The 17,102-nt window shown below is 46.1% G+C and overlaps 3 protein-coding genes across 3 annotated transcripts; 1 reads left to right on the forward strand and 2 right to left on the reverse strand.

Annotated features, from left to right (window-relative positions):
• Window positions 1-3,705: 3,705 nt before the first annotated feature.
• Window positions 3,706-7,140, reverse strand: LOC136491205 (squamosa promoter-binding-like protein 7). Its single transcript, XM_066487441.1, has 3 exons — window positions 6,505-7,140; window positions 5,900-6,027; window positions 3,706-4,265 (listed from the first exon to the last, which is right to left on the reverse strand). The coding sequence occupies exons 1-3, from the start codon at window positions 7,014-7,016 to the stop codon at window positions 3,706-3,708; spliced, it is 1,200 nt and encodes a 399-aa protein (XP_066343538.1). The 5' UTR covers window positions 7,017-7,140.
• Window positions 7,141-8,916: 1,776 nt separating this feature from the next.
• LOC136491203 (O-fucosyltransferase 29-like) lies at window positions 8,917-13,116 on the forward strand. The gene is made up of 9 exons (XM_066487440.1): window positions 8,917-9,321; window positions 9,707-9,794; window positions 9,882-9,958; window positions 10,035-10,123; window positions 10,204-10,393; window positions 10,837-11,018; window positions 11,126-11,228; window positions 11,494-11,822; window positions 12,327-13,116. Exons 1-9 carry the CDS (start codon window positions 9,103-9,105, stop codon window positions 12,556-12,558), a joined length of 1,509 nt encoding a protein of 502 aa, XP_066343537.1. The 5' UTR covers window positions 8,917-9,102; the 3' UTR covers window positions 12,559-13,116.
• A 69-nt stretch (window positions 13,117-13,185) lies between these two features.
• On the reverse strand, window positions 13,186-14,936 carry LOC136491206 (malate dehydrogenase, cytoplasmic-like). Its single transcript, XM_066487442.1, has 7 exons — window positions 14,778-14,936; window positions 14,503-14,661; window positions 14,248-14,423; window positions 13,879-14,156; window positions 13,617-13,752; window positions 13,408-13,519; window positions 13,186-13,321 (listed from the first exon to the last, which is right to left on the reverse strand). The coding sequence occupies exons 1-7, from the start codon at window positions 14,884-14,886 to the stop codon at window positions 13,212-13,214; spliced, it is 1,080 nt and encodes a 359-aa protein (XP_066343539.1). The 5' UTR covers window positions 14,887-14,936; the 3' UTR covers window positions 13,186-13,211.
• Between the last annotated feature and the right edge of the window lie 2,166 nt (window positions 14,937-17,102).

The following is a 17,102-nucleotide window of genomic DNA, read 5'->3' on the forward strand; positions in this document are numbered from 1 at the left end:
CCTTACTCTAAAATTCATTTTCAAAGACAAGACGTGGCCATTGATTGAGTTCTAGATGATTTCATAGAGTGGCATTGACCATGAGTATTCGTGTCGCCCATAGTCTAGTCCGTACCCACTAGTGGCCTCATGTCAGCTGCACGGTGTCAGTGCACATCGGACCCGGCCCAGTTTAGTTGCCGAAAATTTTGGCAAAACGATATGGTAGTATTTTCGTTGTTTTTTATCAATTAGTGTTTAATCGTAGTCTAATTAGGCTTAAAAGATTCGTCTCGTGGATTTCGTCTAAACTGTGTAATTAGTTTTATTTTTTATTTATATTTAATGTTTCATGCATGTGTCTAAAGATTCGATGTGACGGGGAATCTTGAAAAATTTAGCGTTTTGGAGGGGAATTAAACAGGCCCCCAGTATGCGGCTAGGTATTCTTGCAGTACATAAATAAGCAAACTTATTCTTGTAAATAAGAATTATTTATAATTTGTCATGCCTACTCTCTCGGTCCACAAATAAATGACATTTTAGCTATGGATCTGAATAGATAGAGGGGTACTGGGACTTGTTGCTTAAACTTTCTACTGGTCTGTTTGGGGCCTTGCGTTCTTACGGTACTTAAAAGTGCTTTCTGGAAAAGATTTGATCCTAAGCCAGATCGAGATTGGATTGTCTAGCGAGGTAGTAGGTTGCTGTCACATCGCTTATTAGCCGCAGTGCCACACTGTAGTGGTACTTCAATCTGACACAATCATAGTAGATTACTATTACGTAGACTTTTACAACTTCTTTAAGCTAAGAGCCTAAGATCGTGTGCTATAACTACATACTGGTGCACGCCACGGGCGTTCGTTCTTCCCATGAGCCCTACTAAAAGGAAGACCACATTGTCGCCCACTTATTCTCTCTTATTGAATTTGATGATATTCATTATTTAACTATATTTTATGATGCTCACGTGTTAGTATATTGCATAGGTTTTTAAATCTGTACCAGAAGTTGTGCAGTATCTAAGGCCCCGTTCGGCTGGTAGAATTTTGGCTGAAACTAAATGAAAAACACTGTTCTAGGTGAATTGTTGTGAGAGAAAAATACTGTTCCGGCTGAAAAAAAAAGTCGAACAAGCTAAATATAGGGTAAGCCGAACGTGGCCTAGATCTAAATTGGAGGGGGGGGGGGGGGGGGGATTCAAAAAATAAAGTGGAGAAAAAGCATGTCATTCTTGTGTCCCCTTTTGGTAATATGATTCTCATAACTTCATTTTTTTTCTGGATCTGAACTCTGTTAGTGATGCTCAGATCATGAGGGATTACATAGGGTTCTTTTTTTGCGGGGATCATAGAGGGCTCATGTCAGTCAATTTATTTAATACAAGCATGCTTATTCATTATTTAATACAAGCATGCATACATCTACACCAAATTAAATAGAGGGTTCGTGTCAGTCAATTTAAGAACATCAGTAAGACATGCCAAAGTAAGTTGTTTTAGGATTCATGTCAGTCAAATTTTCAACTCTGACCATCAATAAATATGTGAAATATTAGTTGGATTATATTCATGATAAAAGTTATTTTCACAACATACAAACCCTTCTTATTTGTGATATCATAGCTAAAGTTGTTAGTGAAAGTTCTACCTCGTATGCATCGACTTTCTAAACAACTTATAGTACTCCCTCGCTCCAATGCAAATTATAAGACACATTTTGACTTTTTATATACATAGCTTTTCCTATGCACTTAGATATATTATGTTATTACGTCTACATATATATGATAAAGAAATGCATCTAGAAGAGTCAAAATGTCTTATGATTTGGAAATGTAGGGAGTAGTTGTAATTGAAGAAAGCATGTTGCTATGTCTCCCTCTTTCTTTTCCCGTCCACATTTATCATCTCCCTTCACTGATTAACTCACTTTGGGACTTCGGGTGTTCATGTCTTATGTAACATAGGCCTGGTTTGCAACAAATCCTAGCCCAGTCCACGCGGGTGGGCTGTGGACTTTACAATGATTCATGGACTTTACACTCCTGCCATTTACATTTTATTCCCACAGCAAGTGGCAGTAGACGCGCATGGAGTTCTAAAAAAAAGTACACGCAGCATGGACATGCCTTGGGCCACATTAATTAGAGCATGCACAGTAGTTAATAGACATCAACCATTTGTATCTCAAAAAAAAAAAATCAACCATTCACAATTTTTTGCCATGTCACCCACTACTAGAAACTAGAATTCCCCTGACGGCGTAATTACGGATAGGGAAATGCATTTTATAAATAGAAATTTTAACAATAATTTTCTTGACGGTGAACTGACAAAGATATAGAGAGAGAAATACAAAAATTGGCTGACGTCCCATCGTTAGAAACAGTTTCCCTGAAAGTTTTTGGCCAACACGAAATTAAAATTTGACGGATATAGAAATCTACCTCTATATATCATCGTAAACCAAATAGGAAATTTCTTCTACTGTAAAAAAAAAAAGCTTCCCTGTCGATACAATGGAGTAAAAAAGTTCTATCATCTTTTACATATGAAACCTGCGCCCAAACCGCGGCCAGTCAGCGTGCCATATCATGGGCTTTTCGCGGACGTTCGATCGGGCGCGCGGCCTTCTCAGAATATTTTACAAAAAACACCTCAGATTATTTCCAAATCAACCCGTAGTCCAGAACGGATGGGCTCCGGGTTTTTTTTTTGCAAAAAAGACATTCACTTTATCGAAAATCAACCCGCGCTCCGGAGACACTCTCAACATTTTTTGCGAAAACCTCCTCAGATTTTTCTCAAATCAAAATACATGCCACCTTTGATTATATCTCTTTTTTTCAAAAAATAAATTAGCTGAAACTTTAAAATTGCATAGTAAATCACAGAAAAATTGTAAATTAGAAAATCAAGTTGATCTGAAATCCTAACGAGTAGAACTTTGCAGTACATCCATAATATCACATGTTTTAGTAAGGATTTTTTCATATAAACTTTTACCTATGCCTTTAAGGGGTAAATAAAATTATACCTTCACGATGATAAAGTCTCGAAAATACATAAAAATCATAAAATGAAAAAAAAATTGCTGAGTTTCTCATCACTACACCTATATTTTTATTGTCACTGGCCTAATCGAAAGGGAAGGCGCGGAAGACAACATATTAACTAACAGGAAAACTAATATCCAGAACACAGTTACTCAAATTTGTTTTAATTCATTCATATAATAGTTCAATTCACACAACGAATCAGAAGTCTAGATTGAAATGACATCTCGTTCGGAGGCGGGCACAAGCGACCGTCTCTGTAAATGGTCAGAGGCTACAGGAAAATATCCGTCTCCAAAAATCATTTACAAAGTGGGCGTTCTAATAAGACGACCGTTCCAAAAATAATGATTTGCTTGCTTCAGCATTATTGATACAAGAAGAATAGAAGATGGTAGTTCGCTAGGAGACCCATGAGCGATAGCGCGCATTTCGTCGCTCGTGCTCGCATGATCACAAGAAAAAATAATAATATATCAACTTTCGTTTCAGAAGCGCACGTAGCGAAATTGGAAAACACAGTCCATTAACAAAAGCACACGCTGAAGTACATTGGATTACACATCCCTTTGGGAACATGGAGCACACCGGAGCCTGGCACAGCAACACCAGGCATTACAGGGCAAGGCGCAATGGCCACCACCCTCGCTGACTGCACATGGCGGTCACAGCACACGAGCTCCACCCGCGGGCGCCCACGCATCCAAGCTACACCCTGACGCGTCGCCATCATTGGTCTTACCGCGAGGCCTCATGCCCGCCCTCTCCGGCACTGGCCGGAACGGTGCGCCGGTGGCGGGAACGGCGCCGGGGCTTGCTGTCTGCATAAGGTCCAGCGTCGTGTGCCACGCACCGGGCGGCGCCGAGTGGTACCGGCCACCGCCAACGCCACCGTGGGGGCGCGGGCGCCAGCTGGCTGCTGCCTGATGATCGGCCGGCGGGAGGGCGCAGCCCACCGTCGACGAAGAGGCGAAATGCCGGCCGGGCGCCGACGACGAGCGGTCCGAGAAGTACTGCCACGCGAGGAGTGAGGCGCGGTTCTCGGCGATAAGGTCATCGAGCGCCGCGCTGGAGCGCGCGGAGATGTCCGGCGTCGTGACCAGCCAGGGGGCGCCGCTCGCCGCGCCGCCTCTGGCCGATGACAGAAGAGAGAGAGCACCAGCCGGGGACCCCGGGAGGCCGCCGCACGGTGGCTGCAGGAAGCCGTGGCCGAAAGCCGTCACTCCTGCATTGTAGTTTGACCATTAGAAAATAATTTTAGTGCAAACCCAATGTAATCAATTTTGTAGTATAATAAGCTCCGAATTTTAACGTACGTGTATGTATGTTTCATTCAGGATGGGGAGAGGGTAGTAGTTACAAGTCTGACGTTCTGAAAGAATCTGAACTAAAGACGCAGCTACCGATTTATTAGCAGTAGTAAGCACAAGCTGCAGAAGTACCTTCGTACACGTACGCTCAGTACTAGATTCGTTCGCACAGGAGTAGCAGAGTACTGTGCACTGTTGATACGCTGTGCCAAGTTTGGCCGTTCTTGTTCCTATACGTACGTACTAGCCTACGTACCTAGACGCGACATAGCTCATCGTACGTAGCAGTGCACCGCATAAACCATCGCGCAAAATACGAGCGGTACGTACGTACACCTACCGAACTACGTACGCGTACGAGCATGCTGGCTGCTGCAGCCGGCACGGCAGCCGCTGTATGCCCTGTTCGTTTTGGCTTGTTTGACTCATAAACCATGGCTGAAAATACTGTTGGTTGATTTATTGTGAGACAAAAATATTGTCGGTTGACTGAAAAAGTTCGACTTATAAGCCAAACAAGCTCAAACGAACATGGTTACAACGATTGAAGAGAGGGGAAAAGCGAAACCTACAGCAGCAGCAGACACCGAAACCTACCGAATTAAAGACTTCAATGAAGACTACTTTTTGTATAATGTAGAATAACTTCTTTCCTAACTATTTCTTCTAAATTTATATAGCTCTCTCCTAGTGTACATCGGATGTTTAGGTATGAACACGAACCGTGAATCCACGGTGCCGTAGCTCTTGCATTTTAACAGTCCCGACTGCTTTTTTCCCCCACTGCGAGACGTTCTACTGTGACTGAAAATTTTCCCACTGTAAGACGTTCTACCGTGAAGTGATCATAGCACGGTCGGCCTATACCCACTCATCGGACACCAGACACCACCAGTGTAGCAGGCCGCAGGTGCACGTAAAGGCCTGCGTAAAACACGGCTGCTCATATCAGCCATGTTTATCAATTATGATATAGTATTTTTCTTTCACAACAAAATAGCATCAGTGGACTTATAAGCCACGGAAAAGATCAGAGTGAACAAGGTGAAAATACGTGCCCTAACAGGCTTTGCACGTCTCACGTTGCGAGGACTAGCCTTTCGTGCCTTGCCACTGTTGCCAGCACCAGCAGCAGCTCTCTCTCCATGTTTCCCGGCATCAAACCAACTACCCCCTGCAAGTTTTTTTTTTTACTATAGTGAAGGGCGGGCCTAGTACCAGCGATATAGTTTTATCGCCTATGACCGGAAGGTCCCGAATTCGAGTTATGGTTTTCTCGTATTGCACAAGCGAAGATAGAGCTTGCCACTGACATCTTCCTAGACCCTGCACAGAGCGAAAGCTCTCACTGGGTACACTTTTTTTTTACTATAGTCCTCTAGCTACCGATACCGTGATTCCGGCCGTGAACCGAATGTGCATCGTGTGGCTGTGGTCTTACTGCAGCTGGTCCCTGCCCAACTTAATTATCACATCCTGGACACAAAGCATCCAGATCTGAGTACGCGGGTACGACGATGGACTGACAGACGGACGGACGGACACGTACCGTGTGGGTGCGCGACGCCTCTGGCCATGGCCTCGCTGGAGTTGCTCTTCCGCCGCCGCTCGTTGTGCCCGGCCAGCCGCCGCCGGCAGCTCCGCTTCGCGTCGTCGAACTCCGAGATCGCGTGGAACCTGCACGTGCATCCAGAAACACACAACAAGGGACGTCGTTTCGCGCATGTACTTATCAATTCAATCCAAAGGTTGCTGCTACTCCTAATACTACCTTTCATGGACAATGGAGTATATGTATATAGAGGAAGTTTGGACGTTTGGATCCGTCTATTAAAATTTAAGGAGTGTGTTGGAAGGATGTTGTATGAGGTGTTCGGATACTAATAAAAAATAAATTACATAATTCGTCACTATTCCACGAGACGAATTTTTAAGCCTAATTAATTCGTTATTAGCACATGTTTACCGTAGCAAAACATTATCAAATCATGGACTAATTAGGCTTAAAAGATTCGTCTCCCAAATTAGTCATAAACTATGCAATTAGTTTCGTAATTAGTCTATATTTAATACTTTATACATGTGTCAAACAACTAAGGACAGCGACTAAAATTACCAAACACCCCTGCAGTCGAGCTAAATTAATGTACCCACCGGCTGCACTGCTGGCAGAAGCGCTGCTCGGCGCCGAGCACGACGACCCGGGGCGCCTTGGAGTGCGCCTCGCACACCTTGTGCCGCCGGTGGTAGTCCTTGGCGTCCGCCAGCGCCACGTGGCACCCCTCCACCTGGCACCTCGGCACGGCCGCCGCCTTCTCCTTCCTCTTATCCTCAGCAGCTGTCCCGCTCGCGCCACCACCAGCGGCGACGCTGCCATTGCTGGCGTGGACCTGCGGCAGGCCCGCGCCAGCCTGCGCCACCACTTGGTTGCCCGCCGCCCCGGCCCAGCAGCAGGCGGGCCGCTTCCCCAGCTTGAGGCAGGTCAGCTCGTGCTGCGGCGGCGGCTGCTGGTGCAGCAGCTGGAGCTGGCTGGGCACGCCGCCTGGGCGCAGCGCCAAGGGCTGCTGCGGGTACGACGAGCCGGCGGAGGGAGCCCAGTGCATGGCGAGATCCCAGGGCGGTGCCGCGCTTCGGCTACCGCCGCCCACGCCACCGTTTCCTTCCATAGCTAGCTACGTGCTGCAGCGAGTTGTTCAGCAGGGCTCACGACAAGCTAGCGCGCCCGGCAATAACGTTGTGTGGCAAGGCAAAGTGCAAGAGCGGCGGCGGGCCGGCGGCTGCGGCTGCTGCTGGAAGTACAGCCGGTATGCTACCCACACTGGCGTGGCGTGGCACCCCATATAAAGCAATCGGGCAGCGAGGCGAGCCTCCCGGGGAGGAGCAGGCAGCCACTCAGCCAGGCAGGCGACTCGGGGGTGGGGAGCAAGCGCCTGTACTGACATGTGGGATCTCCCGTCAGGCACTACTGAGACAGCTAGCGGGCAGGAGCCGTGCAGGCGGTGGTGGGGCCACGAGCCTCGTGACCGTGGGCCGCGGCCACATGGAGATGTGTCATTGATGAGTTCAATCCGAGGCGGGACCCGCGGCTGCTTGTGCGTGGCATCACTGCCACGCCCAATAAAGGCTGCGCGCTGTGTGACTACACGCCCCGCTCCATCCCTCACCTCCAATGGAACTCAGGCCATACACACATGCGGGTGACAGGTGGAGTCCGGTGCGTGGGTCCCGAGTGTCATTGTCTTAGATCTTGCTAGCCAACGGTTAGAAAACAAGCGGCCCTGCCACTTGCTTGAAAGATCCCATATCCGGAACCAGACGCCACAAGAGATTTTGTGCGTCGCGTACCAAAATCCACTGCAGAGCACACCCGCTGCGCCGTGGGACCAGGAGTTACTGTGTCCCACCTGTCAAAGGTGAGTGTCGCACAGAGACCGCGCAGTGGGAAAAAAGCCTGGTGCGGGGGGCAGGCCGAGCGTACGCGCACGCAGCAGGCCGGCCGGCCGGCGGGGCCCGTACGGCCCGGTCCAGTTGTCAGTGTCAGCTACAGCGCGGTCCATGCACCCGATTGGCGGGGAAATGGGGGGTATGTCTGCGCTTTGGGGGAAATAATATCTCCGTGTTGGGCGTTGGGGGAGATACGTACGGGTACACCTATTTTGGCGGCTTCCTAGCTGTGAGCAGTTCCCTGGGCTGTTGTACCCAGTACCCTGCTGCCTGTACGAGTGTACTAGTAGCAGCAGTAGTACGTGCTTGGCAAGGCGTGCTCGTATCCTGTACTGCCAACCGGGCCGGCATGCATGCAGCCCAGTGCAGGTGCAGGTGCAGGCGCAGGTGCAGCGCTCGTTTTCAATTCCCGCTGACACCCCGTGACAAGGGTGCGCTGGCTGGATGATTGCCGCTGTCGTTTGGGAGGGATGGTCGAGTCGAGCTGTTCGTTTGGTAGGTTAGCGTGAGCCTGCCTGCTCTAGTGCTGTGTCCCCTGCCGGTTGGTTTGGCCCGCCGGCCGGGCGCCGCGGTGGAGTAGCTAGTAGCTATTTGCAGTGCCTCGACCCCTTTGTCCTGTTGGTTGTTATGGTCGCCAGCCGTGGCAGGGTCACAGGTCACATGGGTGTCATCGATGATCGGGAACAGTGATGCTGTCCTCCGGTGAACGGTGATGGTACGGCCGCAGTGCGCCGTACGGCAGATCAGCTTGCGAGGTGCGGCGAGGTACTGGTACCGTGGACACAAGGTGGAATTCGTTTCTTTTTCTTCTTTTTTTCAGAAAACAGGAAGGTGGAATTACTTTTTTTTTTACTTACACGATGAGCCGGGACTGTCGGCACAAACTGGAACCAGCGTCCATCTTCACACTGCAAACCAGACCAACCCGGGATGCCTGTCTCTCACGTTATGCGGCCCGTTAGTCTAGGTGTCAGTATGGGCCTCATTCAGGCACCGAACGGGGAGGCCCATGTAGAAAGAAGGGTCCACGACGGGCCAAGCGGGATGTGGAACAACTAACTGACGGCCCATTAATAAAACTCACCCCAGCCCGCCTACGTACGGTTCGTGGCATCGTCACACTCCACTGTCCAGACCCCGGTCGCGTTCACACGCGGACACGCCTGCCTCCTCCCGTCGCCATGGACGTCTGCTCCTCCACGATCTAGCGCGGGTGGCTAGCACGCCGGCGCCAGCGACCCTGAAGGGAGGGTGGGCGTTGTATGCCGAGATTTTGTGCTCTAGGCGCTCGAGCTGGTGCGGCGCGTCATGGGGAGGAAGCCTGACGCGGTAGCCAAATCGTACCACTCCGGTGGCGGCGGCGCCGGCGCCGGCGCCTCCTCGCCGAGGGCAGCGAGGAAGGCGCCGCCTTCTCCGGTGTTCCTGGGAACTGCGCTGTTCGTTCTAGGGTTCGTGTCCCTCTTTACGGGACACGTGGTCACTGACGCTGACTGGGCGCGGATCCGGAGTCGATGGCGATCCAAGCAGGTAATTTGTTGGAGGCTTGACTGCCCTGCTGTCTAATTCCACGGAATTTTGTCGTTGCGTGATCTCTTGCGTGTTATAGCCTGGTTGAGGTGAAAGAAAAGTTCTGTTTTTGTGTCACTTGACGGCTACACCTGCCACATCGTTAGGACTCGTGGACATTTTGAGAAATTGAGTGCAAGAGTTTAGTATTTTCTGGGAATGTGAAGTTTCAACAGAATGTCGTTGAAATTCTATTTTTTGTGTGCCTTAATTAAATGTTCTCTGTTGCCATCTTTCGCAAGTTCTGCCTGTACTGTTTTTCATACTTTATAATCTGAATATTATCTCAACTTCCTTGGCAATTACCGAATACCGCTTGACCATTTACAATCCTGAAAATGTGCAGCATAGAAACTACGAACCTATTGATATTTGGGAATCCAAGTATTCCAGCATGTACTATGGATGCAGTGGGAGAAGCGCAGATTTCAGATGTTAGTTTGTATAGTTAATCACTTTCTCTCTTGAACTAAAATTGTCGAAAAAAAATGACAATCTAGTTTTCCGTGTTCATCTTTCAGCTGCTGTGCCAGAGAACAGATCAACTGGTTACTTGTTGATTGCTACTAGCGGGGGCCTGAATCAGCAGCGCATAGGGGTATGATTGTCTTCCAACGTCTGGTTGTTTTGTTTCTATCATCCCTTGTGTTACCTTTATGATGTTCAGTTTGCAGATAACAGATGCTGTTGTAGTTGCCTGGATTTTGAATGCCACACTTGTTGTACCTGAGTTAGACCACCACTCATTCTGGAAGGACGATAGGTGAATTGAAAACTAGAAATTACAGGCGTTTTCTGAATGTTACTGTTCCAAAATGGCTTGACTTCAAATTTCGTATGCAGTGACTTCTCCGACATTTTTGACGTGGAGTGGTTCATTTCCTACCTATCAAAGGATGTAACTATTGTCAAAAGGATCCCTTATGAAGTAATGTTGTCAATGGATAAACTACCATGGACCATGCGTGCACCTAGGAAATCAATGCCTGAGTTTTACATTGATGAAGTTTTGCCAATACTCATGCGAAGGCGAGTAAGTAACCTGCCAAACCTGTGCAATGGCCTGGAAACTTATGTTGCATATTGTTTCTATAGTAATATAGTGCATACTTGTTTTTTCTTCCTAGTTTACTGTCTGCCTGTCTTTGTAGTGATATATCATGTGCAAGGAAAACATGTCAGTTATATCATCTTAGTTATCAATTTGTTTCATTTTAGATGTTGTGTTTGATTACAATATTTTGGATGGGTGGGTGTTAAGACGAACATTTCATTATATACAATAGTTTATCTGTTGCATGGTTCTGTTCTGGCCCTTTGGGTGTTAACACGAGCATATATTATAATTTCCTTTTGAAGATATTTGTTATGTGTATTCATCATAAATAAAAATCTCAGGTGCCAAGTGACTGTAGACAGATGAAAAGTAGACGTAGACATACTTCCCTATTGACTGAACAGTCTTAATCTTTGCAGGCTTTGCAATTAACAAAGTTTGATTATAGGCTCACTAGCGATCTTGATGAAGATTTGCAAAAGTTGCGTTGCCGAGTAAATTTTCATGCTTTAAAATTTACGAGTTCTATACACGCCATGGGTCAGAAACTTGTTCAAAAGCTGAGACTCATGAACACACGATATGTTGCCGTTCATTTGAGGTAAACTCTGGTTGTTTATTATAATTCAATGTGGGCTTTTGATAATTGAACTTATGATTAACCATGAAAGTACAAATTTTTTATCATAACTGTTGCTTGTTCATCAGGTTTGAACCTGACATGCTTGCATTTTCTGGCTGTTACTACGGTGGCGGTGAAAAAGAAAGAAAGGAATTGGGTGAAATTAGGAAACGATGGGATACATTACCTGTAAGACTCTTGAAACTTGGTGAGATTTCCCTATGGTATATTATCCAAATACTAGTCTGCCATCGGCATATAATTTTTTTCCATTTTATTTCCTTTTGCTTGTTATTGAATATGACCTGTGCCTTTCTTATATTTCCTAAAAATGCATCAAATTATATAATCACACATTCATCATTCTAGATGCCAAAGTTCAAATCATTGGTTGGCAGATTGTGTCACCTTTAAGTTTTGAGTGATGGATTGATTTTACATTGATTCATAACAGGAGTTGAGTGCTGAAGATGAACGCAGCAGGGGGAAATGCCCACTTACTCCTCATGAAGTTGGGTTAATGCTCGGAGCTCTTGGTTTTGGCAACGATACACTTCTATATGTTGCTTCTGGAGAAATATATGGCGGAGATGAAACTCTCCAACCTCTTAGGGAACTCTTCGCAAATTTCTACACTAAGGAGAAGCTTGCTGGGGATGATTTGAATCCCTTCCTTCCTTTTTCTTCACGGCTGGCTGCAATTGACTTCATTGTTTGTGATGAGAGTGATGTCTTTGTTACAAATAATAATGGGAACATGGCCAAAGTTTTAGCTGGCCGGAGGTATGTGCCCCTCTTTTTCTGCATATGCTTTGGATATTCTGAAGTCTGAACTACTCCCTCCGTCCCAGATAAATCAATTCTCCTAGAATCATCCAAAGTGAGACTATCTTAAGTTTGACCAAATTTATAGGAAAGAGTAACAACATCTATGACACCAAATAAGTACATTATGAAAATATATTTAATTATCTTTCTAGTGATACTAATTTGGTCTTATAAATATTGATGCTTTTTTCTATAAATTTGGCCAAACTTAAAATAGTTTGACCTAGGGGGACAACTCTGAAAGTTGATTTATTTTGGGATGGAGGGAGTACACATCTGTTGAATATTGGATTGCCATGAAAGGACACGAGGCTCTCTCTATACACACCGTCAAAGTGCTTGTTTAATTTGTTTTACTATTTTTTATGTTAATTTGTGTCTCCGAACAGTTTATCTGTACTCCCTTATAGTTTTCTAATATAGTATTTTTTGCTCATCCATTCTGCATCAAATGTGTAGGCGATACATGGGCCACAAGAGAACTATTCGCCCAAATGCAAAGAAACTCAATGTACTATTTCAGACACGGAATCAGTTGGGCTGGGATACCTTTTCACGGAGGGTACAGAAAGTTCAGAGGGGTCTTATGGGTGAGCCGGATGATATCAGACCAAAACAGGATGACTTCCATGAATTTCCATCATCTTGCATCTGCTTAAGAAAACCTGGGAATATATCGGTTACAACATGAAAACCAGACATTGCAAATGCAGTAGACAACACGTGGTGACGTGGATGCCACTAGTTGAGCGTGTGCTTGCTACAGTAGGGAAACATATGCTTGCTCTGAAAGAAACTTCGTGGAATTAACAGGGCAGGGATGCCTAGTGCAGCATATACAAAGAAATAGATGGCATGTCTCGGTAGAGATGCCATGTCAAGGAGAGTTGCCAACTGGTGATATGCCATGCCTGTAAATTATTGTCCGTACATGATTATTAGTTCTCTGAATATGGTGTGCCTCGCTGCCTCTATAACCTGACCATCTGTCCAAGTAAAGTCTCAGGGCAGTTACAATTATCTGCCGAAGGGCAAATGGACAAGTACAATAACAATGGCTACCCCATTTTTTGTGATTATTGTACTCTGTTCCCTTAGGAAGATAACTGCAGTGCGTTCTTGTTACTGGACCAAAGATAACCATCGCCATGCCACCACCTACTTTTTTCCTCTTTTTTATGTCTCGTGATCCTGTAATTTATCAACTAGGGACAGTCGTTCCTGTTTATCAAAGCAATATTTGTGGATATACAGCAATCCATCGTTGTCTGCTTTATTGGTGGTTGTGCAACAATTGTCTGAAGCTCATAACCATTTTCGTTGGCTCATGTATACACAAGTGATCTACTGATCTATTTCAGAGCTGACGAACTCGTACGCCATGGACCTCTCTTCATCCAGTTCATTCGCCGAAAGCTCCATCTTGGATCGTGCAAAGTCATCAACCTCAAGACCTGGATCAACAAACAGATCATGTCAAGAACCGTGGTGCTGCCGTTGCTACCAACTTGGTATTCGTATAATGATGATAAGAACTCACCCTGCACGATAGACCACTCTCCCTTGTCGCATGTCACCGGGAACGAGTAGAAGATGCCCTCGGGAACGCCATAGCTCCCGTCAGAGTACACGCCCATAGACACCCACGTGCCCTGCAGAGCAAAATGATACTCCTTCACTGACAAACATATAGGAGTAGAGGTAAAGTTCAAACGAGCTTGGATGACGAAAAAAAAGCATGTCTTGGACCTTCGGGGTGCCAAGGATCCAGTCTCTCATGTGATCGCAGGCCGCGCTGGCGGCGGACAGCGAGCTCGACTGCTTGCGCGCCTTGATCACCGCCTCACCGCGCTGCTGCACGACGCTGACGAACTCCTCCTTCAACCTGCAATCGCAGCGACATCCGACAAGTCGACATGTGTGCGTATTCCTGTGGCCAGAAGCAGCAGCTAGGGCGCTAGGCTCCATCTATCTGCCACTGATGATCAGGACGCGCGATGGATCGGTTTACCATTTCTCGTCGGCGATGAGCTCCACGACGGGCATCTCCCCGTGCTGGGTCCTGGCGGTGGCGTGGCTGGCGTCCGGGAACTGCGTGGAGGAGTGGTTCCCCCACACGATGGCATTCCTGACGTCGCCGACGTGCACGCCCAGCTTCTCGGAGATCTGACCCAGGGCGCGGTTGTGGTCGAGCCGCGTGAGGCAGGTGATGTTCTTGGCGGGCACCGCGGGCGCGAACTCCTTCAGCACGAGCGCGTTCGTGTTCGCAGGGTTAGCCACGACAAGAACCTGCAGAAGCAGCAGCGCCATATCTATCAGAGTCAGAGTAGTATAAATTGGCCTTTCGCAGACGCATTTCTTTTTATTTGCTGGACTGGACCTTGCAGTCTGGGGCAGCGTGCTGCTGCAGCGCAGAGGCCTGGGACTGGTAGATGGGGACGTTCTTGGCGATCAGGTCTTTCCTCTGCATCCCTTCTTTCCTCGGCCATCCGCCGATCAGGACGGCGAAGTTGACGCCTCGGAACGCTTCGGCCTCGTCGCTCGTTGCCACGACACCTGCAACAACAGCAAACGATGAACACCGAACACACACACAGCAGATGAACACCGAACAGAGACAGCAAACGAGGAGCACCTCTGAGAAGAGGCAACGCGGCATCGATCAGCTCCATCCTGACGCCGTTCAGGGTTTCCGCCGATTTAGGGATGTCCAGCATGTGGAGAACCACCGGCTGGTCTGGCCCAAGCATCAGACCCCTTGCGATCATGGCGACTATGGCGTACCCAATCTGCCCTGCAAGAACAATCCACCACGCAAGTACGTTTCAGGGAATCTTATGTTCTCCAGAGTTCAGAGTCCTGGTTTGCATGTGTGTTCTCTGTAGTTTGGTCTGAATAATTACAACGTACCCGCAGCGCCGGTGACGAGAACCTTGACAGGTTGCTTCGGCTCATCTGTCAGTCTCAGCAACCACGGGCACCAACTTGCCAGCCTCTGGAGGAGAGAATTTGGCAACATGATGAACTTGATCCTACCTTGTGTTGCGTAGATGAATTTGGTTTTTCGTCAGCGCATACATATAGCACCGAGTGGGCCATACCATGATGCCTTACTTTTATTATATGTCAGGCCTAAGGCTCAGATTCTAATTCTATGCTGAATTCTCCAAGTAACGGAGCTTCCTGGTTCAAAGTTTGGTATAATGGTTGGCAAAGGGGAATCGACCATGTAGGAACAAGGGCTAGCCTGGTGTTGATTCACGCTGTGATTGGTTAAGTTTCTCAAAAGTATTTCTGCTATCAAAAACAGAAAGCCAACCAAATAGGTGAAACCTAAAACGACTTTTTTATAAGCAGCTACTTTTATTTTATATAGTACAGTTTTGAAATATATGGGGCTATGCTTTTTTTTTTTTTTTGCTTTTGCCTTTCTACTTATCGAAATTTGTGGAAAAAGAGGGAGTATTTTAAGAGAGGTAGAAAGATGGTAGATTTTATACTTGTTTTAGCCAAACAAGTTATAACCTTTTCATGACACATATCTCATAGTAGCTTTTTTATAGCTGTAACTTATAGCTAAACCAAATTAAACGTGCCGATGGATTTTTTTAATATTTTGTTAACAATTGTATTTTACTTTACCGAGATGAGAACCATACCAGCAGATTTTCAAGAATCTCTCAAAGGGACTTCAACATGTAGTTTGTGAAATTATTGAACGTAGCTAAAATGTGATGCTTGGCGGGCGCAAGGCATTTTAGTCTCTTGTTGGCGCCCCCTAGTGGGTAGTCTGTTTATCTGTTTTTGCCCTGCTGAGCAGTCTGCTCAGGGCGGAAATTTGTGTGCGACTTCCGCTTGAAAACTCAACTCCTCCTTATATATGTAGAATTATTCTGGTTCTTTTAGAAAAAAAAAACTTTATGGATGTGAGCTATTTAAGTCCTAATAGCAACTCAAGAGCCTCTTTATCTGTATCTTTCCTATTAATATGAATAGAATTTTTGATAAAAAAAAAACCTCCAGCAGCGTATTAATTAAGATCTCCAGATATTGACATCTTTTATTTCTAATTTCTTGTTAGTTAAAGATGAAGAGTGAGACTGACTCCAAAATAAGCACAGGACATAAGAAAAACTGTTTGAGGGTAAAAAATATAGAAACAATTTTTAATCAAATGACTCTCTAAATAAAAATTTAGAGAATGAGTCTTTTTTTAAAGAAAATACTATGCTCGAACCAACCTAACCCGATAATGCTACCTTTAAGACGTCCGGACTCCACTCACTGCCGTATGCGCCGTTCGCCTAAAAAAACAAAATCAACTCTTACACGCCTCTCTTTGCTCCGCTCCCGTTGTAAGGTTGAGATGGCGGACTAGAGGAGGGTGAATAGTCCTTTCTAAAATTAACCACGTCGACTAACCGAAACAAGTGCGGAATTAAAACTATCGGTCTAGCCAAGACTACATCCCGCTATTTATGTTCTCTAGCACCTTCCAAAGATACTAATTAAGCAACAAAGATGCCGGACTAGTTAGAGCTCACCTAACCAATTCTAGAAGGAAGGTCACACAAACCTATGCCACTAGTACGTTAAGCAACAAGGAAGCTCCTACACATGCTAGTAAGCAAAAGTACAAAGCCAACTAAGCTCACTAGCAATGCTCAATAACAAGGCAACCAATGCTAAATTAGAGAACGCAAATACTTAGCTACACAAACTAAGCAATGTGACTAACAAGGTTACACAAACCAAATTAGCCATGCATGGGAGCTACTTCTATGCTACACAATCGTTTTAAAGGTATGTTGCAACTGTTTTTTATGGATGTTGCAAAAGTAGATCGGGGAATGTTGCACATGTCACATATGTTGCAAGTGTTTCAGAAGCATGTGGCAATCGTTGTTCAAAATGTTTCATATGTTTCCAGACGTATGTTGTAATCATTTTTTATCTGAATGTTGCATATGTTTTCACACATATTGCAATAGTAGTTCCAAATGTTTCAGTTGTTTTAGTCTTATGTTACAGTAAGTGTTTTTTTCATGCTGCAATTCTTTTATCTGGATGTTGCATATGTTTTAAACACATGTTGCAAGCGTATGTCCCAAATATTTCATCCGTTTCAAATGCATGTTGCATTTTGAGTATTTCATGTTGTAAGTGCAGACCGTCGGCGTTGATGTCTATGAGGGCGGGCAGGGCCAAGCTGCGGCCACCGACGCATGGAGGAGG

This window comes from Miscanthus floridulus, chromosome 11 (assembly GCF_019320115.1).
Source record: "Miscanthus floridulus cultivar M001 chromosome 11, ASM1932011v1, whole genome shotgun sequence".
NCBI classification, from domain to species: Eukaryota; Viridiplantae; Streptophyta; class Magnoliopsida; order Poales; family Poaceae; genus Miscanthus; species Miscanthus floridulus.

Coding starts and splice junctions, on each gene's coding strand:
- LOC136491205 (XM_066487441.1), bottom strand. CDS start 7,016: ATGGAAGGAAACGGTGGCGTGGGCGGCGGTAGCCGAAGCGCGGCACCG. Junction 6,028..6,504: donor TTCTGCCAGCAGTGCAGCCG/GTGGGTACATTA, acceptor ATGCACGTGCAG/GTTCCACGCGATCTCGGAGT. Junction 4,266..5,899: donor AGGCGTCGCGCACCCACACG/GTACGTGTCCGT, acceptor ACTACAATGCAG/GAGTGACGGCTTTCGGCCAC.
- LOC136491203 (XM_066487440.1), top strand. CDS start 9,103: ATGGGGAGGAAGCCTGACGCGGTAGCCAAATCGTACCACTCCGGTGGC. Junction 9,322..9,706: donor GTCGATGGCGATCCAAGCAG/GTAATTTGTTGG, acceptor GAAAATGTGCAG/CATAGAAACTACGAACCTAT. Junction 11,823..12,326: donor AAAGTTTTAGCTGGCCGGAG/GTATGTGCCCCT, acceptor TCAAATGTGTAG/GCGATACATGGGCCACAAGA.
- LOC136491206 (XM_066487442.1), bottom strand. CDS start 14,886: ATGTTGCCAAATTCTCTCCTCCAGAGGCTGGCAAGTTGGTGCCCGTGG. Junction 14,424..14,502: donor CGCGTTGCCTCTTCTCAGAG/GTGCTCCTCGTT, acceptor CTGTTGTTGCAG/GTGTCGTGGCAACGAGCGAC. Junction 13,520..13,616: donor GGATCCTTGGCACCCCGAAG/GTCCAAGACATG, acceptor TTTGCTCTGCAG/GGCACGTGGGTGTCTATGGG.